This window comes from Camelus bactrianus, chromosome 9 (genome assembly GCF_048773025.1).
Source record: "Camelus bactrianus isolate YW-2024 breed Bactrian camel chromosome 9, ASM4877302v1, whole genome shotgun sequence".
Lineage (NCBI taxonomy): Eukaryota > Metazoa > Chordata > Mammalia > Artiodactyla > Camelidae > Camelus > Camelus bactrianus.
The window spans coordinates 7,694,761-7,720,698 of NC_133547.1; the positions used below are offsets into that span (position 1 = coordinate 7,694,761).

The 25,938-nt window shown below is 47.3% G+C and overlaps 1 protein-coding gene across 1 annotated transcript; it reads left to right on the forward strand.

Moving 5' to 3' along the window:
- Positions 1–24,916, forward strand: ZNF541 (zinc finger protein 541). The gene is made up of 15 exons (XM_010946874.3): positions 1–387; positions 2,371–2,614; positions 4,346–6,176; positions 7,997–8,055; positions 8,304–8,463; positions 8,666–8,839; positions 9,739–10,063; positions 13,192–13,255; positions 13,890–14,032; positions 14,412–14,515; positions 15,699–15,774; positions 16,331–16,419; positions 23,595–23,735; positions 23,936–24,117; positions 24,222–24,916. The coding sequence occupies exons 1-15, from the start codon at positions 81–83 to the stop codon at positions 24,382–24,384; spliced, it is 4,062 nt and encodes a 1,353-aa protein (XP_010945176.3). The 5' UTR covers positions 1–80; the 3' UTR covers positions 24,385–24,916.
- Positions 24,917–25,938: the final 1,022 nt, after the last annotated feature.

Genomic DNA, 25,938 nt, shown 5'->3' on the forward strand with positions numbered 1-25,938 from the left:
AGCTCTCTCCTCCCTGACTCCCTACACAGCCTTGCTTGTCTAGAGAGTAGCTCTTGGCCCAGACCTGGCAGTGGAGAGCCATGGACCAGTACAGCCTTGAGGACGAGGGCACCCTTCCATCAGAGATGCACCTCCCTTCGTTTTCCGAGAGCCAGGGGCTCAACTGCAGCGACACCCTCAACCGGGATCTGGGTCCCAGCACACGAGACCTGCTCTACACCGGCCTGAGTGGCTTGGACTTGGACCCCAGCCTCCCAACACCCGACGTGCCCAGTGAGGCACTGGAGGACAACTTGGACACCCTGTCCCTGTACTCGGGGAAGGACAGTGACTCCATGAAGCTGCTGGAGGAGTACACAGATCCGGAATCTCAGACCTCCGTTCAAGGTGAGGCTGTCCACCCGGGTCCAGGGCCTGGTGGGCTGTTTGAAAGTTCCTGTGGCCAGTGAGGGGTTGAGTGTGCATGGATTGGTTAAGAACGTTTTTCTCCCACAGGTGAATAGGGAACAGTCCCTTTTTTCCTACCTGGGAATTGTTCCCAACTTCCTAGTCAGGGAAGCTGAACACTGATCCTGGGGAATAATGTTGAGAAACATGGATGTTTGGAGTTGTCCCGATCTCGTGTGTGGGGTGGGCAGACCTTTGAGTTGATGGGAGATGCTCCCACCCATCACCACATCTCAGACACTCTTTTTCCATGTCCAGAATGAACTGGGGTCCTGTCCACCCGCTCCTTTGTTGTCTGAGCTTCCTCAACCTCGGTGTCTCCATCTGTGAAGTGGGATAGTAACACCCACTCTGATTCCCCCGAGTGACTGCTATAAGAAGCAAAAGAAGAAATGAATGTAAAAGCACTTCACAGAATATAAAGCATTGGACAGATGAGAGTGATTTTTACCAACATTGTTAGAATTAATTTCAGACAGTCCATTGATTCAGTTCTAAGTCCTTCTCTTCCGCAGCAGAGAAGCAAAGCGAGAATTAATGGAATAAAGACCTTGATTAAATCTTTGGTTTGCCTTCAGGCTTCCCCTACAGGATAAATTTGATTTTTGTCTTTCCCCCGCTTCATAGGTTCTCAGGCAAGTTGCTTAGGTAGGCTGACCAGGAAGAGTTCTTTGATATTTATAATCACACCGCATGCGTGGCAGGCCCCATCTGAACTGGCCCTGCAGAGCAAACGTTAGTGTTAATTGGGATAAGGCAGCTCAAGAAATGTCCTGAGCACTTGCTAGAATGAAAATCTTCTGAGGCCTCCGGCCCATGTACGATGTAGATAAGCCATTAGCCTGAACGGGAATTCCGGGAGCTAAGAACACAGCAGTGGGCCTGCAGAGGCCTTGTGTCCTTGGCCCTTCCGTTTCTAGTGGTTTGAAATCAGCTTGTCTTTACTCTTCATTCACCAGATCTACCTCTGGCCCTTGTAACACAACTGAGGCAGTCTGCTCCCTCCTCCACACCCCGGCCCTTCAGATATTTGCAGACATCTCCCCTCTCCCACCTGCCCATTCCCAGTCCCTTCCCCTGCCCCTCAGAGGACAGGATTTGTGGAAATGCCTTTTATCATTTACCCAGGGAGTACAGAAACATGGAAAATTCAGATCTGCAATAAGAGGAAAGCCAAAATGATCCATAATCCTACCAGTCAATCCCATTCTCGCCATTTGATTTCTGTTCAAATTTATTTTTCTGTTTTAAAGACCAGATCATTTCTGTTTTTCCACAGTCTGCTTGTTTCTCATGTAACGATATAGCACGAACACCCTTTCACGTCATCAGATATTTTTCTACAGTTTTATCTTAAATGTTTATACTGTAGGCCATTGGAACCAGACGCAGGCATCCACGTGCCCTTGTGTCAGATATTAGGTGGTTCTCACATTACACCGAGAAAAATGGTGCTGCAGTTCACTTGCTTGCCACTAACTCTTTCTACAGATCTACGTTAATTTCCTTAATCAAAAGACCCAAAGTGGAATTGGCTGGGAGAAAGGATTTATGCTTTTCTAAAGTTTTGGATTATATTTCTGGATTGCACTTCCGAGAGTGCTATGGATGGTATAGTCAGAAAGCCCTGCCCGTCATGGTCACTCTGTCCTGGTAGCTCCCCCCCCCCCCCGCCACCCCGCCACCCCGAGTGTGGCACCAAGACTGGGTGCTGCCCTGCAGGCATGGCCTGACCAGGGTCCCTTCTCCCAGGTGCCTGGTCTGAAGCCTTGTTCTCTCTGTGAATGAAGCTGCTGCAGTTGGAGTGAGGTTTCTTGGCCAGCTCTTCCCAGGTCCACAGGGGCTCTAAGAGTGCAGAGTTCTCTGGCCGCACTCTGCAATGTCCCTAGATGCCTGTAACCTGTGCTTCCTCCCTGTGTTTAGACCTGGGGCTCGGGACGCTCAAGGTGCTGAAAGAGGCTGACGAAGGTGGCAGAGCTGGCAGTGGGAGCACGAGGAAAGGCAGGCGGCAGCACGGCTCCCCTCAGAACCCGCTTCTGGACTGCAGCCTCTGCGGCAAGGTGTTCAGCAGCGCCAGTTCTCTGAGCAAGCACTACCTGACGCACAGCCAGGAGAGGAAACACGTCTGCAAAATCTGCAGCAAGGCCTTTAAGAGGCAGGACCACCTGTATGTAGGAGTCTGGTCAGGACATGTCTGTCTGGGGTTGGCGGGGAGGGGACACGCGCCCATGTCCTTTTCCTCTCCTCCCGTCCACCTGCCCCCTTTCCTCTTTTGGGTTCCCCAGGGGCCTGCGGCCTGTGCTTGGATGCAGACTCCATGTCTCACACCACCAGGGTTCCTGGGGCAGGTCCCACGCTGCCCTGGCCTGGCTCTTCCCAGCCTCCACGTTCACACCAGGGAGGAGGGCGCCGCTGCCGTTTGCATACGGGACCTTGGTGGTTAAAGACACGTGACGACTCCCTCCAGAGGCAATCTTGTCGTGGAGGGAGTGGGCTAACTCTGTAGAGAAGTGTCCAGAGGCCCTGGTGGGTGTCTGAGGAGGCGGGATCTGCGCTCCTTGAGGAATATGTGTTGGGGTAACACTGGGGCAAAAGAGGTCCTGAAACGCCTGTTTCTATTACATAGTAGTGGAGTTTTACTTTTTTCTTCCTTTTTAAAACTCCTCCTTTTTAACTCTTGGTTTTTTCTTTTTTTTAACTCTTGATTTTAAAAAGCAAGCTCATTATAAGGGTTGGGAGCAGAATTCCCTCTGTTCTTCACGTTTTAGAAATAATAAGCTTTTCTTGCTAGTGAGGAAGGAGACAGGTTTTTCAAACCAAGAGATCTGCAGGTAGGGGAGGACCACCCCTTGCATTTCTACAGCGCTCTCAGCCTTTACAGAGGGCTCTGATGGAACCTGCTTCCATTTTATTCTCTCCTCTTTATCCCCAGCCCTTGGATAGGAAGTAATTTGCTCATGTCACAAGTTCGTAACAGGACTAAAAAGTGGGTCTCCTAATGCGTTCTCTTCCCTCAGATAGAAACCAAGGGTCTACCTTTGGGGAAGGGTTTTGTTATTGATTGTACTACATTTATTAGAACTGTCCAGAGGAAGACTGCTGGGAACCCAAAATGTGAATTACTCTTTTGTTTGTATTTATAATACCTTAAGTAGATATTAAATGTGATATAAATATGATATATGTTCGTATTCATTTATAGTTACAGAAATTATAGCCACATTTGGCTGTTTTCTAGAAAATTTTTACTGATTGGGCATCTGGTTTTTTGGGAGGTTTTTTGTTTGTTTGTGTGTTTGCAGTGGGGGGGGTTCCAGGTAGCTATCTAGAGGAATCCTATGGGAAGAGCAAGGCTCCTTTGTTAAAGGAAGAATCATCCCCAAGTTAGCACTCCCTCAGGTGCATGCCCAGAGCTCTGATTCTCAGGGATGCTAAAAGGGGCTATTTGAAGAAATGGTTCTGTGCTCAAATAAGTTTGAGAGACGTCAAAAGTTAAACAGATGTGTCTTTATCAACTATGTGGCTTTTCAGTTTGCTACTATGAACCTCCAAGAAGCAAACTGTGTTTTTTCAAAACTTACTTGCCGGCTGAGCCCAAGTACCCAGGGAGCAACTCTGGAGACTGATGTTCCTTGGGAACCCACTTTGGGTTACTCAGACTTGACTCCCCAGTTAACTTTTCCTCAGATAAGGGGTTTGCTTGAGGAGGATGGAAGGAGCACCCCTCCCCAGTGGCTTGACTGCAGCAGGGGCCACATGAGCGTTCCCTCGTGGTGCTGCGTGCAGTTTCTGAACTGTGGTGTTGCTGTACCACTGCCCCTGGGAACACGCTTAGGGTCCTACGGTGGGAGAATGGACCCAAGACCCCCGCTGACCTCCTCCTCTCATGTGATTGCAGGACCGGACACATGCTCACCCACCAGAAGACCAAGCCCTTCGTGTGCATCGAGCAGGGCTGCAGCAAGAGCTACTGCGACTACCGCTCCCTGCGCCGGCACTACGAGGTGCAGCACGGCCTGTGCATCCTGAAGGAGGCCCCCCCAGAGGAGGAGGCCTGCGGGGACTCACCCCACACCCACGAGGCGGCTGGCCAGCCCACACCCGGGGGCCTGCGGACCCTGGTGCCCCCAGAAGCCAGGTCCCCCGGCTCCCTCTTGCCCAGCCGAGACCTCCTGCGCTGCATCGTGAACAGCATCGTCCACCAGAAGCTCCCTTCTCCCGGGCCGGCCCCAGACATTGGCGAGGGGAGAAGCACTGCCTGTTCCTGCCCACCCTCATCCAGGTCCTCCTCCTGCGCCCCGGCGGGCACCCTGGCAGCCCCAGGAGCCCCGGGCCCTGAGGTTCCTGAGGAGCCTCAGCCCCCACGTAAGGAGCCCGCTGCTGATGTGTTCACGGCCGTCCAATCAAGGGCAGCAGAGAACAACGGCCCTGACCCGCTGCTCCAGCTCCCATCCTCCCTGGAGGGCTGGCCTGAGGGCGGTCCCCTGCCCGCCTGCCTGCCTCTGTTCCGAGGCCAGACAGTCCCTGCTGGTTCCCAGACTTCAAGCCACAATTTCCAGTGGCTTCGGAACCTGCCAGGCTGCCCTAAGAACAAAGGGAACAACATGTTTCCTGTCCACAAGCCTCCTGCAGTGCCGTCTCGGGAGGGCTCTGAGCCAGGCCCTGGGCTCAGCAGTGCCTCGCCCATGGGGGAGTCCTCACCCAGCTTGGGCACTGGTCTGGAGGATGCACTGCCCTTCCCTCCTGCATTCCTGAAGGCGCCTGGGGAGGCCTCAGGCGACCCCAGATATGCCAGCGGGGAACATGAGTCCTGGGCTTCCAAGAAGAGCAAGTTTGACTGCGATTCCTTCTCGCAGCAGAACCCTGGGGAGTCAGGCCTCCAGGACATCCAGAAGCCGAGTGGCCTCTCATCGGATGCCACGCCGCTCTTCCGGCAGCTCTTCCTGAAGTCGCAGGAGTCTCTGGTGAGCCACGAGCAGATGCAAGTGTTCCAGATGATCACCAAGTCCCAGCGGATCTTCTCCCACGCCCAGGTGGCAGCCGCCACCTCCCAGCTCCCCATGCCTGACGGCAAGCAGGCTGCCCTGAAGTCGCTGCAGGGGACATGGCCGCAGCAGCCCCTACCTCTAACACCCACTGTTGACTCTCTCCATGCTGGCCCCGTGACCCCGGAGCCAGAGGGCTCCCCAGCCCGCAGGAGAAAATCCACATCCACTTTCCCCAGAGAGGCCTCCCCCAGCAGCAGGAGCCGGGACTCAAAGGGAGGGCCAAAAGTGGCTGCTACTTCGCCAGCCATCACAACATCATCCCTGGACCCTCCCGGGAATCCAGACATCTCTCTGGCCAAGCAGTTGAGATCTGCGAAAGGGACCTTGGACCTGGGGGACGTTTTTTCCCCTGGGGGCCCTCGGCAGACCCAATTAGGAGGGGATGAGCCACCTGGAGCCCAGCTCCCTGGGAAGCAGGCCCAGGCTGAGAATGGCACGGCTTCTGGGGCCACAAAAGGTGAAAAGGGCTCAGCCTGTTCCCGGGGCAGAGGCTACAGGCTCTTCTCCAGCAACTCTAGGGCGCAGCGCTTCTCAGGCTTCCGGAAGGAGAAGGTGAAGATGGATATGTGCTGCACAGCTTCTCCGAGCCAGGTAGCCATGGCCTCCTTCTCGTCAGCCGGGCCTCCAGTGGATCCCCCCCAGGACTCCAAGTCCAAGCTGACAATATTCAACAGGATCCAGGTACTGGGGCCCCTCTCAAGGGACCTGGCCATACGGGAGCCTTGTCGTTACTTGTTTCCGTATCTCTTATTGGTCTAGGCACCTTATTTAATCTCAGTGAATTCTCAGATGCAGTTTTACAGTGGAGGGAACGAGGGTTCAGAGAGGCTGTGGTTCCTCCCATCACCACCGCCTCTCACACACAAAGCAGAACGAGGGCTTCAGAGTTGTCAGAGATGCTTTGTGTCATCTTGTTTCTGCTAAACTAAATGTTTTCTGCTTGCTTTCTTCCTACCTTTCACTTCCTTTTGGATTTGCCTCCTTCACTCCTTCAGAGGATATCAAGGTAGAGCTCTTTCTCCCTTAATATTCCTATGTGAGATGGTGTGTCCTTTCTGGTCGTGAGTCATGGGTCCACAAGTCCGACTTGGCCCCTGCTGCACGTCTGGCGCCAATGTGCCCTCGTGGAGCATGGGTTGGGTCCCTCCCGCATCGTGCCCACGAGGTCCTGGGTACTGAGAGCCCAGCCACTTCTCTCGTGATGCGCTGAAGCCCAGCATCCTGTCTGTCACACCACAGTTGCCTCCCCCTTCTCCTCTTTTTCTCCCCCTCCCCCACCTTTTTTAAAACAGCTTTCACATATCATCTCTTTCACTGTTTTAAAGTGTACCATCCAGGTTTTAGTATATTTACAAGTTTGCTTAGCCATCACTACCATTTGCCAGAACATTTTCATTGCCCCCCCAAAAAAACCCACACCTTAGTTGTCACCCCTGATCACTCCATAACTCCCAGCCCCTGGCAACCGTGAATCTCCCTTCTAGCTTCATGAATTTGCTGATTCTGGACACTTCAGATAATTGGGATCATATACAGCATGGCCTTCGTGTCTAGGCTTCTTTCACTTAGCATGATGTTTTCCAAATTCATCCGTGTTGTAAAGTGGATCATTCCTTTTTGTGGCTGAGTAATCATCTGTTGTATGAATATAGCACATTTTGTTTATCCATTCATCAGTTAATGGACATTGGGTTGTTTTAACTTCTTGGCCAGTGTGATAACTCTGCTGTGAATATTTGTGTACAAGTTTTTGTTTGGACATATGTTTTCATTTCTCTTAGGAAATAACCTAGGAATAGAACTTCTGAGTCAGTGGGTAACTCTCTCTGTTTACGTGTTTGAGGAACTGCCAAACTTTTCCAAAGAGCTGCAACATATTATTTTCACACCCAAAGTGTATGAGGGCCCCATTTTCTCCACATCCTCACCAACACTTGTTTGTTGTTGTTTCTGTAATTGAAGTGTAGTTGATTTACAGTGTTGTGTTAGTTTTAGGTGTACAGCATAGTGATTCAGTTATACATATATAAATGGGTGTGTGTATACATATAAAATATATATATAATATGTATATATATATTTTATATAGAGGTACTGGGGATTGAACCCAGGACCTTGTGCATGCTAAATATGCACTCTACCACTGAGCTATACCCACCCCTATATATTATTTTTCATGTTCTTTTTCATTATAGGTTATTACAAGCTACTGAATATGTTTCCCTGTGTTACACAGTAGGACTTTGTTATCTATTTTGTATATGGTAGTTTGTATCTGCTAATCTCAAACTCATAATTTATCGCTCCCTCCCTTTCCCCTTTGGTAACTGTAAGTTTGTTTTCTATGTCTTTAAGTCTGTTTCTGTTTTGTAAATAAGTCCATTTGTGCCATTTTTTTAGATTCCACATATAAGTGATATCATATGGTATCACTTGTCTTTCTCTGTTTTCTCTCACGCCTCATTTCTGACATGTTGGCTTGGATGTATTTTCATCTTCAGGGCGGAAACATCTACCGGCTCCCCTATCCGATGAAGGAGGAGAACATGGCAGGTGGATGGTAAGTTCAGAAGCCCCTTCCTGCCCTCACTGAGAAGCTCAACCCTTCAGGGGTCCTCTGGTGGTCTTGGCATGCTGGCCTGGGTGAATGAGCTCCAGATGCTTCCCTCCTGAAGGGGCCTGCCCCAGGCCGTGGAGAATCAGGGGATCGTCTCCATTTCTTCAGCTTCATGGAGAGTGGTCAGTGGTCAGTGTTCAGGGACGAAGTCTCATTCTCCCATTCTTCCCTCCTGACATGTCTCCCTGCAGCAACCAGCACAGTGGTGGCCCTGCAGACTGGGCAGAGCCAAGGGGCACTTACATCTGCAAGAATTGCAGCCAGATGTTTTATACAGAGAAAGGGCTGAGCAGCCACATGTGTTTTCACAGTGATCAGTGGCCATCACCTCGAGGGAAGCAGGAGCAGCAGGTGAAGGGGCGGGAAAGGGGTTCTGTGCTCACCGGGTTTCTGACAGACTGCGGAGGAGTGACATCTCAGGACGGAGATGTCCTCCTGAGGGAAGCCTGGGGGTGGGGCTGGGGGGCAGGAGTCAGGGCCCTGCTACTCTGGAGGGGCTCTTTGCTCCCTGCTTACTGTTCCTCTTAAAGGGCTGTCTCTTCTCTGTGTGTAGGTGTTTGGCACGGAGTTTTGCAAGCCACCAAGACAGGTGCTGAGGCCAGAGGGGGAAGAGCATAGTCCGCTGGGAGCCAGGAAGTCCTCGGACAACATGACTGCAACCCCTCTGGTGGTCCCTGTGTCAGGGCCTGTGGCACCAATGAACCGCCCCCCAGGGAACATGGCCAAGGTGGGTGCTGGTCAGTCCACCAGTCCTGCCCATGCGAAGTATGGAAAAAGCCTAGACCAAACACCTCAGAAAATCCTGACCCCAGAAGAGCTTGGTTTGCATGATCGTTCATTCATTCAACCTCCTCTGAACATCCTTTGTCTGGCTCTGTGCTGGGCCATTCTGGGGACACTAAAACAACCACAACAGTCCCACCCCTGTCTCCTGGGGCTCCCAGTCCAGCGGAGTAGATAGACCCATCCCCAGACAGTGCCAACCCAGTGTGGGTTTTGTGGGGGGAGAAAGCTGTGGGAGCCCCATGGGGGTGCCAGAGCCTGAGGAGGTCAAGGAGGACTTCCTGGAGGAGGCGGTAGTGGAGCTGAGTCCTGGAGGCTGAGAAAGAGTAAGATGGACAGAGAGGAGGGGAGATTTCATGGAGCTGAGAGAGCATAGTAAGTTCAAGCCGTAATGGAAGACCCCACCTGGAGACGGTCATGCTGGGCTCAGGGACAGGGCACATGATCCCATTGTTTGTCCCACAGGAGCTTCTGTCATTTTGAGGGGAACAGCTTTTCCTTTTGTCATACTGTTGCACTGCATCTCTGGCCCCCACTCTTTAAGTGCCAGTCATTTTAACAACTGACATGGTTTCCAAAATGCTCTGAGTGAGGGCCCTCCTTGCAGGTGTGGGTGCATGAGAAGGCTCCGGCCTTGACCGTCGCCCTACTTCGGGTCTAGGGTCTGGCTCAAGCATGGTGGCCCTGCTCTGCTTCCTCTGCTGGGGGCTCTGGGTGCAGACATGCTGGGTGTGTGTCTCTGGTCAGTACCCCTTTCCCACTCTCATGCCATCTTGAAGACTGAGCTGTGGGGCAGGTGACCTCAGGTGACCCGCTGTGGTTCTGAAGTCTCTTCTTGTCCAGGGACAAGAGAAGGACAGGGAAGAGAGAGACAGCAAGGAGAGCAGCCAACACAGAAAGCGGAAGAAGCGCCCCCAGCCCAAGGCCTTGTTCGTCCCTCCTCCATCCTCCACGTGTGGGGAGCCTGGCCCTGGAGGATGCCACCAGAGCTGCCTGCGCTCTCCCGTGTTCCTAGTGGACCGCCTCCTGAAGGGACTGTTCCAGTGCTCTCCCTACACGCCACCCCCAATGCTCAGCCCCATCCGGGAGGGGTCTGGTCTGTATTTCAACACCCTCTGTTCCACGTCCGCTCAGGCCGGTCCCGACAGGCTCATCAGCACCATGCTTGGTGAGTGAGGATGGAGCTTGCCATCTCTGACCATCTCGGGGGGCCAGCGGCGGGCTGGGTCCACTCCCTCTTGTAGCTTTTGGTCCAGCCATTCTCTCTGGTGTTTGCCCGGGTCTGGTCTTGGGTACCATTTCTGTTCAGAAGTATCCCAGGACCATCTGGGACCAGCAGCCTTCTAGGTGCCTGTAATTTAATAGCCATGAAGAAAATAGAGGCCATTTGGCCTAACCACCCTCCTGCCTGCCCTTTCAAGTAATCTTTAAAACAGCTTTATTGAGATGTAATTCACACACAATGTGAACTACCCATTTAAAATGTACAGTGTTTTTCAGTATATTCACAGGGTTGTGTATCCATCACACAGTCTAATTTTAGAACATTTTCATCACCCCCAGAAGGTGCACTGTATCCATGAGTAGTTGTGCACATGCCCCTAGCCCCCAGCTCCTCAACCCTGGGCAGCCACCAGTCTACCAGTGTACTTTTGGTCTCTGTAGGTCTGCCTATTCTGGACATGTCATATAATTGGAATCAGACTGTATGTGACTTTTTTTGTGTCCAGTGTCTTAGTTTAGAATAATGTTTTCAAGTTTCATCCTTGTAAAAAAAAAAAAACCTGAGAGAATAAAGGAAAGCAAGCATAATTTATAGAGTTTGTTATATTAACCTTCTCATTTACCATTTCTGATCTCTTCACGTATTCTCGTGGTTTGAGTTACTGTCTGGGATGTGATTTGTTTGCTACAGTGCAGTTCTGCTCCTTGTTACTATCACCTATGTTTCTATGTTATAGGCCCACAACATATACTGTTTTATGCAATTGCTTTTTAAGTCAATTAAGATATGCAATCATGCTTATTTTTATAGTTGCCCATATAATTATATGTACCAGGGCTTTGCTTTTTTTTTTTTTTTTTTTGGTTTGGATTCAGGTTACTATTTGATGTCATTTGCTTTCAGTCTGAAGAATGTTCTTTAGTATTTATTTTTATTAGGGAGATATAATTCACACAGCATACAGTTCATCCCTTTAAAGTATATAATGTAATTTTTTTAATATATTCACAGAGCTGTGCAACCACCACTACCTTCAATTTTCAGATATTTCCATCATTCCCAAAAGAAGATATTAGCAGTCACTTCTTTCCACTCTCCCCACCCACAAGCCTAGATCATCACTAATCTACTTTCTGTCTCCATAGATTTGGCTGCTCTGAGTATTTCACATAAGTGTAATCATACAGTGTGTGGTCCTTTACAAGTGCCTTCTTTTACTTAGCGTAATGTTTTTAGGTTTCATCCATGTTGCAGGATGTATCAGAACTTCATTCCTTTTTGTGGCTGCCTTACTATTTCTCATAAGACAGGTCTGCTAGCAACGGATTTTCTCAATTTTTATTTACCTGGGCATATCTTTATTATACTTTCATTTTTGAAAGATAATTTGCTGGATATGAGATACTTGGCTGACAGTACTTTTACTTTCAGCAGTTTGAGTATGTTGTCCCACTGCCTGCTGACTTCCATCATTTCTCATGAGAAGTCAGCTGTTCATCTTACTGGGGAACCCTTGTATGTAACAAGTTGTGTTTCTCTTTTTGCTTTCAAGATCTGATCTTTATCTTTGGTTTTCAACATTTTGCCTATGATGTGTCTGGATGTATAGCTCTTTGTGTTTATCCTTCTTGGAGTTTATAGAGCTTCTTGTCTATATATATTGTTTTTCATCAAATTGGGGAACTTTTCAGCCATTAATAATTTAAATATTTTTCTGTCCCTTTTCCCTCTGTTTCTGGTGCTCCCATTACACGTATATTACTGCAGTTAATGACATCCCATATGTCTCTGAGGCTCTCTTCATTTTCCTTTATTCTTTTTTCTCTCTGTTCTTTAGATTTCATAGTCTCCATTGATCTATCTTCAAGTTTGCTGATCATTTCTCCTGCCAGCGCAAATCTACTATTAAGCCTTACTTTGGTTATTGTACCTTTTTTAACCCCAGAATTTCCCTTTGGTTCTTTTTTTTTTTTTTAATAATTTCTGTCTCTTAATGATATTCTCTCTTTGATGAGAAATTTTTATTTTATCTTCCTTTAATTCTTTAAGCATGGGAGCTGAGGGGGGAGAAGGAGCCAGCATCTCCTTGGCTGGATGTACCTGGGTAGAGTTCTGTTATACAGAGCTGGGGGCTAGGTGGATAAGGGAGTGGACCATGGCTCTAATGCCACAGACTCCCACTGTTATTACCAAGATTTAGTAGGTTTTCTTGAATGAGTACTTATTAAAATGCTGTATGCCTTTAGGACAACTTCTAGAGACTTTAACGTACTATTTTTAAAAATAATTTTTATCAGTTAATTTGTTGCTTTGCCGAGTTCCTTACTCTACATTTTCAGTTGTCTTATTCCCCTTCCATGCAATTATTTTATTTTATTTTATTTTGATATGAACAATTAACCTGCAGTTTACCTTCTGAATAAATATTTAAGTGTGCAGTACCGTATTGTTGACTATAGGTACAGTGTTACACAGCAGATCTCTAGAGCTTATTCTTCTTGCTTAACTGAAACTTTATTCCCATTGATTAGTAACTTTCCATTTCCCACTCCCCTAGCCCCTGGCAACCCCTATTCAGCTCTTTGATTATATGAATTTGACTACTTTAGATACTTTATGTAAGTGAAATCATGCAGTATTTCTCTTTCTGTGACTGGCTTATTTCACTTGGTATAATGTCCCCAATATTCATCCATGTTGTTGCATATTGCAGAATTTCCTTTTTTAAGGCTAAATAGCATTCCACTGGATGTTTATACCACATTGCCTTTATGCATTTATTTGTCAGTGGACATTTACGTTGTTTCCATATCTTGGCTATTGTGAATAGTGCTGTAGTGAATATGGGAGTTGAGATATCTTTTCGAGGCCTTGATTTCAATTCTCTTAGATAAATACCCAAGAGTGAGATTGCTGGGTCATATGGTAGTTCTATTTTTAATTTTTGAGGAAACTCCATACCATGCAGTCTTAAAGAGCCTGCTTTCAGCTGCCATGGAAGGCAAGCAGAAAGGGCCTCTTAGGTCACTTCTAGCCAGTCTTCTTGAGGCTTTTCTTTGTGTGTTTTCTAGATCAAGTGGAAGGCTCTTTTGGCATCTGTGTGGTGAAGGACGACACCAAGATCAGCATTGAACCGTGAGTTGGAGCAGACTTAGAACCTGAGGGTCCTTCCAAAGTGGAGATGCTTTGACCCTCCTTACATTCCAATGTCGGTTTTTCCCAGGGTGCCTTTTCCCAAGGGTCACAGGAAGATCAGGTCTAGATACAGAGTCTTTCTAGAAGAGAAATGGTGGGTTTCTCTGGGTAGATGTGGGAAGTTCCCCAGTGTTCCTTCTGTCCAGACATACCACATTTGGGCCCATGAGGACAGAATGCCTAGCACCCTGGGGTTCTAGGTAGAATTGGTGATGGCACAGTGCAAGACTCTTGAGTATCCATGGACTGTGTCTAGATGGATGTGACCTTGGATGTAGAAGCATGCCAGGTATCAGCACATACCCCTCATCCTAGACCTTAAGAGAGACACCTGAGGCCAGAAATCTGGTGATGAAGAATCTGAGGAAGGAAGGCAATATCCCTCAAGAGGTTTCTGGAATGCCTGCGCTTGTCTCTCGGGGTGACGAACACTCCACGTGTCAGAGAGGTGGCGGAGGGTTTCCACAGAGCAGGGCTGTGGCCCGAAGCAGGGCATCCCGCACACTTCTATTTTACTTCCCATCTCAGTCCCACATGTATGTCTTGTATGTCCGTGTGTGTGGCCTCATTTCAGACACATCAACATAGGAAGCCGGTTTCAGGCTGAGATCCCAGAGCTCCAGGACAGATCGCTGGCTGGAATCGATGAGCACATAGCTTCTCTGGTCTGGAAGCCATGGGGAGATGTGATGACCAATCCCGAAACGCAGGACAGAGGTGGCTGAGACTTGGGGGCCAAATTCCCAAGGGCCTTTCTCCATCTCCAAGGAGTTTCTCCTCCCAGTTCTCACCTTGACCAAGAAGCAGTGTCCCCAGGGTGGGGGTGAGGTGCAGAGGTAGCCTTCAGCCCGGGAGTCCTTCTCCCGGGCTGCGGTCCTTTGTCCTCACCTCTGCTTTCACACAGCAGCAGGCCAGGCTGTCCAGGGCAGGTGCCAGGAGCAGAGCTTCTGCCTTCCTCCTGGTACATCTTTCCCTCAGCCTGCTTTTAACAGAGATGTGAGGGTGACAGTGCTGTCGGGGAGGTCTCCTCCCGGACACGTGCTGACCTCTGCGTCTCCTCTCCCTCCCCCTCTGCCCGGCTGCTTGCTGGAAACAGTGACTGAGCTCTGCAATGTGGCCTGCTCCAGCGTGATGCCGGGCGGGGGCACCAACCTGGAGCTCGCTCTGCACTGCCTGCATGAAGCCCAGGGCAACATTCAGGTAAGGTGGAGGCAAGGGCTGGGCACAGAGGAACCGTGGGAAGCTCCCTGCTCTCCTGGGGCCAGGGGCTCTGGTTACATGCGATGTGTCTTCTGTGTGGGGGTGGCCCTGGGGTTGCTGCTGTCCTTGTGAATGTAGAGGAAGTGCACACATGTGCTCAGTTAATCAGTTATTTATCTGCACAGAAACAGCACCAGGTCTCCTCCAAGATTTCTCAGCAGTGCTGGGGAGGGGAGCCAGTAGAACCAACTCAGGCCCTGCATTAATCTGTTTTTTCTTTAAATTGAACTTTAACTTTTTGATTAAAAACCAGTGTATGAAAACCTCTGATGCAATAGAAATGCTTCTGCCTCCTTCAAGGTCCCTCCTCACAATCCTGAGGTTTAGAAAATATTCAAGTCTGACTCTGTTGTGGGGGAGGAAGTCACATCTCCCGAGTTAAGAGACCCAAGAGTCAGTGCCACCTGGGGCTTTTTCTCCAGCTGAGAGGCTGTGGCTGGCACATGGCGAGTGTTCAGCAGAGTAATCGCCACATAGTTACTGGGTCCTCCTGAGTACCTGATAGTGTCATGGTATCAGGCTGGGGCCGGGCGTGGGGCCCACTGTTGGTTTAATGCTCTGCTGCCACCATCTTAAAGTTCTCAATAATTTTGGAGCAAGGGCCCTGCGTTTCCATCTCGCTCTGGGCCCAGCAGATTCCATAGCCAGTCCTGACTGGGGTTAAGCTGGCAATTACAACAAAAGCCCTCTCTTTGCAGGGCTTCCATTTTACAAGAGTAAAACAGGAAATGTGGGTTTTTTTTTTTAAGTGGTAGATAATAATTAGTGCTATGAAGAATTTAGAAGAGAGCAAGACAAGGGCAGGGCTGTTCCAAGTGCTGCTCCTTGAAAAAATAAGCTTGTGCCAGAGTTAAGTCCACACGCTGTTTCCTTCATCAAGAAGATCTTGTTATGAAAAAAGACAATGTCAGCTGTACTCAGCAGGGTGCTTAGTGCTGTAGGCAACATGTTCCCCAGCGGGTAACCGGGGTGGCCGGTGGCCGACCATGGATCAACCTTGAATGGCCCTGGGGCAGGGAAGGCCTTCCGGAGGGCTGCAGGTGTTTTCCAAATGAATGAAAGAATAGAAGCAGGCCTCCCCTCCCCTCCCTCCACGAGTAGCCTGCCCCTTCTCTTGTCCCAGGTCGCCCTGGAGACTCTCTTACTCCAAGGACCCCAAAAGCTGCGGACTCACCCTCTCGCCGACTACCGCTACACAGGTGACTAGAGCCGGGCTGCCGGTATCGTTAGGGATTGGCCTGCATGAGACCCCTGTGAACCAGTCAGTTTCAATGGCAAGCTCTGCTTGTGCCTCTCGAATTCTCCTGGGGCCTTCACCTGCCTTCCCAGAAGGGCCTGTCTCCTCCAGGGGGCCTCAGTTGGAGCCTACCTTACCGTTTTCCCGTGGTGTCCCCATGGTCTCTGCCCGGCTGGGAGAAAGATGCCAGGGAGAGGTGGGGGCAGGCTCAGGGTCAGCGGCTGGGCATGCCAGCCTCGGAGTCAGGCAGCCTGGGGCCCCCTCCTGCCCTGGGCAAGCCTGTTAACCAGTGGAAGCCTCAGTTGCTGCATCTGTAAAGTAGGGATGCTAATAGCTCCTACCTGTAAGGTCTTTGTGAGTATTGTACGGAATAAGGTAAATAAGGGGTGTAGCAGAAATCTTGGCATAATTGGTGCTCAGCAGTGGCAGCTCGAAAAAGGAGGGGAGACTGCACTTCAGCCATGGCTGTGGTCCCAGGAGGAGAAACGTCCTTCCCCGCTTGGCTCTTTCCACAACAGGTTCGGACATCTGGACCCCCGTGGAGAAGAGGCTCTTTAAGAAGGCGTTCTGTGCCCACAAGAAGGACTTTTACTTGATACACAAGACGGTAAGGTGAACGTGGCAGGTGTAGACGGCCTCCTCACACAGCTGGGCCTGTCAGGGATGACACACTGCTCGCATTGTGAATGGTTGACAACCCCAGGCAGTACAGAAATGCATCCCCTGCTCGAGGCCCCTCCCCACAGTCCTACTTCTGATTGATAACGTTACAGGCATTTACTGCCCATCCAGATTTTACATACTTCTATGCACTTTCTCAAAAAAGGATGTGATCATGTATTTAATATCCTGCTGATTATTTTGCTCTTTTTTTAAACCTCATGTCCACAAAATTGCCCATAATCTTAAGTGTAAGATTTGACGTTTTGGCAAGTTTATACACTTGTAAGACCATCACCATGATCAAGGTAATGAAACTATCTCACCCCCCCCCCCCGCAAAGTTTCCTCCTGTCGCTCTATAACCCCTCCTTCCTGCCAGCCTCGCCCCCCCAGTCAGCACCTGCCTACTCTCTTTACGTTAGTTTGCATTTATTTGAGTTTTCTTAAGTGGAATAATCATACAGCATGTGATCTGCTTTGTCTGGCTTCCCACACTCAGCATCACGAGCCCCATCCACGGTGTCGTGTGTGCCCATAGCTCATCTCTCTGCTGCTGAGGATACTCCATTGTGTGCACGGACTGCCCTTTATTTAGTTGTCCACCTGTTAGTGGTTTCCTGTTACTGGGGATTACAGGTAAAGCTGCTGTGAACAGTCACGTGCAAGTCTTTGTATGGACATGTACTGGTTTTGCAGGGAGGGGGTAAATACCTAGGAAGGGAGAGAGGGGATCATATGGTAGAAGTATGTTTAATCTTTTTTAAGGAACGGCCAGACTTTTCAAAAGTGGTGTGCCATTTCACATCCCCACCAGCAGGTTACGGGAGTTTTAGTTGCTCCACACCCTCACCAACACTCGGTATGGTCAGCCTTTTTAATTTTCGCCATTCTAACGCGTGTACAGTAGCATCTGACTCCCTTCCCCTAGTGACTAATGATGCTGAGCATCCTTGTGCTTATTTGCTGTCTGTGCACCTTCTTTGGTGAGGTGTCTGTTCATTTGCCTGTGTTACTACTGGGGTGTTTGTGTTTTTACTGAGTTGTAGGAGTTCTTTATTTGTTCTGGACCTTCTTCCAGATATATGCTTTGGAAATATTTTCTCCCTATATGAGCTTTTCAGTCTCTTAACAGTGTCTTTTGAAGAAAAGTTTTAAATTCTGATTAAACACAACTTACTAGTTTCTCTTTTATGGACCGTGCTTTCGGTATTGCGTCTAAGAAATCTCTGCCTAATCCAAAGTCAGAAAGATTTTCCCCTGTGTTTTCTTCTGGATGAGATGCTCTGGAGGTTTTATAGTTTTAGGTTTTATATTTAGATTTATGATCCATTCTAAGTTGACTTTTATTATGTGGTATGAGGTGTGAGTTGAAGTTCATTTTTGCATGTGGGTATTTAGTTGTTCCGGTACCTTTTGTTAAAAAGACCATTATTTTCCCTACTCGGTTGCCTTTGTACCTTTGTTCAGTATCAGTTGACCATACACATACTCATATATTTCTGGGCTCTATTCCATTCCGTTGATCTATTTGTCTGTTATTAAGCTATTACCATACTGTCTTTATTACTGTAGCTTTATTCTAGGTCTTGAAATCAGAAAATGTGAGTCCTTCAACTTTGTTATTCTTTTTCAAAGTTATTTTTTTTCTATTCTAGGTCCTTTGTATTTCCACATGAGTTTTATTTATTTTTAAAATTTTTTATTTATTTTTTATTTTTATTATATTGTTTAATTATTTTATTTTGGCGGGGGGATGGTAATTAGGTTTATTTATTTTTAGAGGCAGTACTAAGGATTGAACCCAAGAAGTTTCACGTGCTAAGTATGTGCTCTACCACTTGAGCTGTACCCTTCCCCTCTGAATTGTAGAAATAGCATGTCAGTTTCCAAAAAATAAAATAAAATCCTGCTAGGAATTTGACTGGTACTATGTTGACTCTATAGGTCAACTGGGGAGAATTGTTATCTTAACAATATTGAGTCTTCTGACCCATGAACAAGGTATATCTCTGTTTGTTTAAATCTTTCATTTCTCTCAGCAGTGTTTTGAAGTTTTTAGTGTACAGGTATTGCAGCCCTTTTGTCAGATTTATTCCTAAGTAGTGCTTGTTTTTATGCTGTTGTAAAATGTTCTTTTTTATTACAATTTCCAATGGTTTGTTGCTAGTACAAACAGAAGTAGAATTGATTTTTGTATTGATCTTGTGTTCTAAAATGTTGCTCAACTCACTTATGAGTTTTTGTAGCTTTTTTGTGGATTTCATGGGATTTTCTAGATAGACAGTAATATCATCTGCAAATAAAGACAGTTTTATTTCTTCCTTTCCAACCTGGATGCCTTTACTTTTTTTCTTGCCTTTTTGCACTGTACAACCACCAGCACCACATTGAGTAAAAGTGGTGAGAGTGGACATCTTTGTCTTGTTCATGTTCTTAGAGGGGACACCGTTCCACCTTTTACCTCTAATGATGTTAGCTGTAGGGATTTTGTAGATACTGTTTGTCAGATTGAAGAGAAGTTTCTTTTATTCCTACTTTGCTGAGAGTTTATATCAGCAATGGACGTTGGATTGTATCAAATGCTTTTTATGTGCTTGTTGAGATGCTCATACAATTTTTCTTTTTTAGTTTAATATGATGAATTACACCGATTTTGGATTGTTAAACCAACCTCGCATTTCTGCAATGAGCTCTACTTGGTTGAGTGTAATGTCCTTTTTCTATATATCGTTGGATTCTATTCATTAAAGTTTTGTTTAAATTTTTTTCATCTATGTTCATGAGGGACTGTTGGTCTGTAGGTTCTTTCCTTGTAATATCCTTGTCTGGCTTTGGTATCAGAGTAATGCTGAACTTAGGGAATGAGTTGAGAAGTACTCCTTCCTTTTCAGTTTTTTGGAGGAGTTTGTTTAGAATTGGTTTTGTTCCTTCCTTATATATTTGGTAGTGAAGCCAAAAAAGCCTGGAGTTTTCTTTGTGGGAAAGTTTTGAAATACAGATATAATTTACTTAATAGATACATGGCTATTCGGGTTATCAGTGTCTTTTTGAGTGAGCTTTGGTAGTTTTTGTCTTTCAAGGACTTTGTATACTTCTAAGTTGTCTGATACATTAGCATAAAGTTGTTCAAACTATTCACGTTATCCTTTTTACATCTACAGACTGTAGTGATGTCACCATTCTCACTCTTGACATTAGTAATTTGTCCTTTCATTCTCATCAATCTGGCTAGAGGTTTATAACTTTTAATGATTTCCTTTAAAATCCAGGTTTTGTCTTGCTGATTTTGTCTATTTATTTCTGCTCTGTTATTATTTCCCTTTTTCTGCTTGTTTTGGATTTAATTTGCTTTTCTTTTTCTAGTTCCTGAAGGTGAACACTGAAGTCATTGATTTGAAACCCTCCCTCTTTCCTAATATAGGTGTTTAGTGCTATAAATTTCCCTCAAAGTGCTGCTTAGATAAATTTTAGTATGTTCGGTTTTCATTTTTATTCAGTTCAAAATACTTTTTCATTTCCTTTTTGATTTCTTTTTTAACCTATGAGTTACTTAGAAGTGTGTTATTTAGTCTCCAAATATTTGAAGATTTTCCAGAGTTCTTCTGTTACTGATTTTTAATTTAATGGCCTTGTGGTCAGAGAAATACTTTGTATGACCTGAATCCTTTTAAATTTACTGACCCTTATTTATGGCCCAGAACATGGTCTACATCCTGGTAAATGTTCTGAGTATACTTAGAACATTCAGCTGTTGCTGGGTGGGATTCTATAAATGTCAGGTCAGCTGGCTGATAGTGGTTTCAGGTCTTCCCCACCTTTAATGTCTGTCTGTTCTAGCAGTTTCTGAGAATGGGTTACTAAAACCATTGGACTGTGGATTTATCTTTCCCTGCGGTTCTATCATTTTTCATACATTTTCAAGCTGATTCAGATACATACATTTAGGATTATTATTTCCTCATGATTAATTGACCCTTTTATCATTATGAAATGAGTTTCTTTATCCCTGGTATTACCCTTTGCTCTGAAATTACTTTTTCTGATATTAATACAGCCAACCACTCCAGCTTTCTTATAATGAGTGTTAGCATGGTGTATTTTTTTTCATCTTGTCGCTTTTAACCTATTTGTGTCTTTATATTTTAGGTGTGTTCTTGTAAGTAGCATGTTGTGGGCGTTGTTTTTTTATTCCATATGAAACATTTAGCCTTTTAATTGAAGTGTTTAGACTATTCATTTTGAAGTGTGGTATTGAGATAGTTAAGTCCATTGTCTTGGTGTTTGTTTCCTATTTGTCCCATGTGTTCTTTGTTTCCCGTTTCCACTTTTTCTGCCTTTTGGGGGATTAATGTAGTCAATGATAGGATTCTGTTTTATCTCCTTTGTTGGCTCATTGGCCATAACTATTATTTTGGTGGTTGCTTTAGCATTTAGAGTTTGCATCATCAACTTACCACAGTCTGCCTTCATGTGATTTGATGACACTTCATATGCAGAATGAAAAACTTATGGTAGCATAGCATACTTCCATTTCTCTCCCTGGCCCTTATACTGTTGTTGTTATGCATTTTATTGTATATATGTTATAAACTCTGCAGTACATTGTTACTGTTTTTGTTTAAACAGTCAATTTTTAGAGCGTTTTATATAAAAAGGAATCTCATATTTACCCATGTAGTTACCATTTTCATTGCTCTGCAGTCCTTTGTGTGGATCCATATTTCCATCTGCTGTCATTTTCCATAAAGAAGTGTGAATCAGTTAATATTTCTTATAGTGTGGGTTTACTGGAAATGAATTCTTCCAGCTTTTGTATATTTAAGAAGGTCTTATTTCGCCTTCATTTCTGAAAGATATCTTTGCTAATTATGGAATTTGATCTTTACAGGCCTTTTTTTTCTTTCAGTAATTTAAAGCTATTGCTCTCCTTTCTTCTTGCTTTTGTTGTTTCCAACAATAAATCTGCTGATGTCCTTGCCTTTGTTCCTCTGTGTATAACATGCCACTGCCCCACAACCCCAGCTGGCTGTTTTTAAGAAATTCTTTTTCTCCCTGGTTTTGAGCAGTTTAATTATGATGTGCTTTGGTGTGGTTTTCTTCGTTTTTTTTCCTTATGCTTGTGGTTTGTTGAGACTCTCTGATCTATGAGTTTATGGTTTTCATTAAATTGGGGGGAATTCAGCCTTATTTCTTCAGATACTTCTTCCATCCCTCCCTCTCCTTTGAGGACTCTGCTCACCAGTGTGTCTGACTTCTTGTAGTTGTGCCACAGCTCACTGATGCGCTTTTCATTTTTATGGATTTTTTCTTCTTGTGTGTTTCATTTTTGATGGTTTCTTTTGATGTGTCTTCAAGTTCACTAATCTTTTCTTCTGCGGTGTCTAATCTGCCATGAATCCCATGTGTATTTTTCATCTCAGACTTTGCAGTTTTCACCTCTAGAAGTTCTGTTTGGGTCTCTTTTACATTTTCCGTGTCTCTGATACTTTTTGAACATACACAGTTATGATAACTTTTAATGTCCCTCCCTGCTAATTCTAACATATGTGTCCATTCTAGATTGATTTTGATGGATTGATTTTTCTCCCCCTTAATGTCATACTTCCCTGCTTCTTGGCACATCTAGTCATTTTTCACTGGATTCCAGGCATTGTGAATTTTAGCTTGTTGGGTGCTGGGTAAAAATTTTTGCATTCTCATAGGTATTCTTGAACTGTGTTCTGGGACACAGTTACTTGAACACAACTTGCTCCTTTGGGGTACTGCTTTTAGATTTTTTTAGATAGGACCAGAACAGCATTTCATCTCGGCCTAGTTATTCCCCGTCACTGGGGCAAATCCTGTCTCCTTGTTCTACCAATGCCCATGTGTTACGAGGTGTTTCACCCCAGCTGGCAGGAGCAGGCACTCTGCGGAGCCCTATGCAAGTGACAGGTTCCTTTCCCACTAACCCTTCTGGATAGTTCTTTACCCAGCTCTGGGCAGTCTTCTCATACGCACATGCTGCTCAGCATTTGGCTGGAGACTCAAGGGGAATTCTCTCCAGATCTCTGGAGCTTTTCCTTCTCTGCTGACTTCATCCTGTGCATCTGGCCACCTTGGTCTCCCCACACACTCTACTCCACTTCAGCTCAGGGGGTCTGTGGGGCTCTGCCTTCATCCCCCACCAAGGGCCATGGCCTGGGAAAACTCTCTCAAGTTCGCAAGTTGGGATGGTGGTAGTTTATTTTCTCTTTCTCAGAAAAGACTTTTTTTGACTGCTGTCTAGTGTCTTACTAACGATTGTTTCCTATATTTTGACTGTTTCTTCTCACTGTTTTGGATGGGAAAGTAAATCTGATACCTGTTGCTCCATCTTGTTTGGAAGCATAAACCCAACTTTTTTTTTTAAACCTTGTGATATTTCTTAGGCAGAGGATGTACTGTTTGGACTCATAGCTTGTGAATACACACCAAGTTGGAAAAAGAAAATTAAATAGCCAATTTAACTTTCCTGAGTTTTCTTTCTTGAGCAATTTAACTTTTCTCTGCTGTTTGATTTTTTACTGATGTTATTATTAATAGGGTCACTTCTCAGTGGAGGGAGGAGCAGATGGCAGGGTCCGAATGCCCTAGGATCAAACCATGCCCTCAAAACCTCCTCTTCCTCTCGTGGGCCACACCCCTCAGTACCATAGGGCTGCGCCTAGCTGTTGCAAAGGCTGTGAGGTAGCCACCGTGTCACCATGTGAGGGTATTTGGCTTCATTAGTCCCAGTCGGTAGACATGTAGCTGTTAGGCATGATGTCACGGCAGGCGTCCTTGTGTGTGTCTTTGTGTGCATCTTCCCTTACGGAAGGGTCCCCTGCACTGGCCTTGTTGCTCAAAGCGTGCAAGCTTAGATGATGTTGGCTCTGGTGGCTTCACTTTGAACACCTTCATTCCCTGGAAGGACTTTGTGATTCTGTGCACCTTGCAGCAAAGGAGCATGCCAGCGCCAGGCTACAGGGGAGAGACATGTCAGGAGGGCTTTCAAAAAGTGGCGGCTGGCCCCCTGGGGAGGGGATCTGGGGCCTCAAGGCCGTGCTCGCTGTTGCTCCTGAGGTGCTGTCCATAGCCGGCTCTGGTTTTCTTCCACCAGATCCAGACAAAAACAGTAGCCCAGTGTGTTGAGTATTATTACATCTGGAAAAAAATGATCAAGTTTGACTGCGGCCGAGCCCCAGGGCTGGAAAAGAGGGTCAGGAGAGAGCCAGATGAAGCAGACAGGACAGAAACGAAGGTAGAGGGTCACAGTGTAGGGGCTCTGGAGTTCAGTGCTGACCTCATGCCCACTTCCCATCCCAGCTGGGCAGGGGCTGGGGAGGGCACCCTGCGGGAGGGGCTTCCTTGAGGAGATGTTTGTGCCCTGGGTCCCCATTTCTCCTTTAGAAGGGTGGCAAGTCGGTCATCACTTTTTCGTCGTTTCTGACCCCTCCACAGGTCACTTGCAGCCCAAGGGATAGACCCAGCCACCGTCCAACCCCCGAACTAAAAATAAAGACTAAGAGTTACAGGAGGGAGTCCATCCTCAACTCCAGCCCAAACCCCGGCCCCAAGAAGACCCCCGAGCCACCGGGGAGCGTGGAGGGCCAGGGCATTTTTCCCTGCAGAGAGTGTGAGAGGTACCGGTCCTTTCCCTGGATGTCCCCTTTCTGCCTGCCCTCAGCCCCCTCAGGGCAACCTGCCTCCCCCGTCCTCTGACCCCCGTGTCCTCTGGTGACTCCAGGGTGTTCGACAAGATCAAGAGTCGAAATGCCCACATGAAACGGCACCGGCTTCAGGACCACGTGGAGCCCATCGTCAGGGTGAAGTGGCCTGTGAAGCCATTCCAGCTGAAGGAGGAGGAGGAAGAGGAGATGGGGGCTGACATGGGCCCCCTGCAGTGGTGATTCTAGGCAGATGGCAAGTTGGGGCAAGGCAGCAAGTAGGGGACCTCCAGCCCTGTCATGTCTCCCTTGGCCTCTCCAGGGTACCCCTCTGCCTCCCCGACCCTCACTGTCCCCACCAGCCAGCCCAGCTTGCAGACACGGCAGCATTTGGCCATAAGCAGGCAGGAGAAGCACCCAGTCACCCAGGCGCCGTGAAGTCCCTGACAGCTGGTAACAGAGGCTCCACTCTCTTTAAGTCACTCATCTCACCCCTCTTTGCAGTTCCACTCCTCTTAGAGCAGAGAGGCTGGGAGGGAACAGGTTACATCAGGGTAGCTCTTAAATGTCAGCCTCAGTTTGGGGTTTGTTACACTTGTTAGACAAGGCCAAGAGGTAGAGAATCAGCGGGAAGTACCTTCAGATCTGCACCACGCTGGGGCCCCTCACCTGGGTCTCTCTGCATTCCAGATTTAGTCCCTAGTCTTGCTGTGACTTGTACATTGTTAGGGTTTTTTTTGTACGTGTCGACTTGTAAATCTTATTAAATTGGGTTCGTAAGCAGCTGTTTTCTGGCTTCCCTGCTTGTTGATCCAACGAAGGCTTTGGGGCCCTGGCCACTCGCTGGAGTCACAGAGATGAGTAAACAAACTGAGTCCCTGCCCTGGAGGGGCTAGGGGCCTCATACATTCGGTAGTTATTAAGCGCCTACTGTAGTATGTGCCAGACAGGGCCCCACCCGTGTGACCGGAATACAGTGATATAGAGGGACCAGGCCCCACTCCTCACGGATCATTCATCTTAGCAGTGGGAAGGTAGCAATGATAAATCAGCAAAAAGATGAGTTTAGATACCAATCATGGAAATGCTTTTGGTTATAGTAACAGAACAGCGTAGGTTTAAGCTATCGGACATCTACTGGTTCCAGCAGCTCAGCTGTGAATCAAGGACTGCGGCGGCGGCCAGCACCTGCAGCGGAGGTGAGAATCCCCTCCTCCCACGCCAGTGTTCAGCCCTTCGGAGGGTGCAGGGCAAAGAGCACGTCTCCCTTCCTTGTGTCCTTTTTTAAGAGCGAGGAAAGGGCCCCAGCAGAAGGCCCTTCATGACTCATCGGCCAGAACTGTAGCCTGTGCTCTTTGTAAACTGATTCCTGCCCGTGGGAAGGGAAATGGCCATCATTCTGGGCACTCGAGATTTATCTCCAGGCCTGGGGAAAACCAGTGCGTTTCCTCGAGTTCACTGCCACCTGATCAAAACTGGAATCCTGTTTACCAGGAAAAGAAGAGGAAGCACAAATGGCTACTGGGTGATTAGACCTCATGTCCAACACAAAGTGAAACACGAGGAAAGCAAAGCAGGGGGCCAAGTCCAAGGGAGGGGCAGGGTGTGGCAGACAGCAGTAGGTGGGTGGCCACACTGAGAAGGCTGCCAAGGCTGAGACCTGCTTCCAGGCCATTGTGTGCCAAAGCACAGACCCTTCCACGGGAGCCAGGGGACGTTGTTAAAAGCTCTTGTTGCTGTGGGAGGCAAGACTGGAAGCCTGGAGGGTAGCTAGAAGGCTCTAAGGTGAGATGAGAT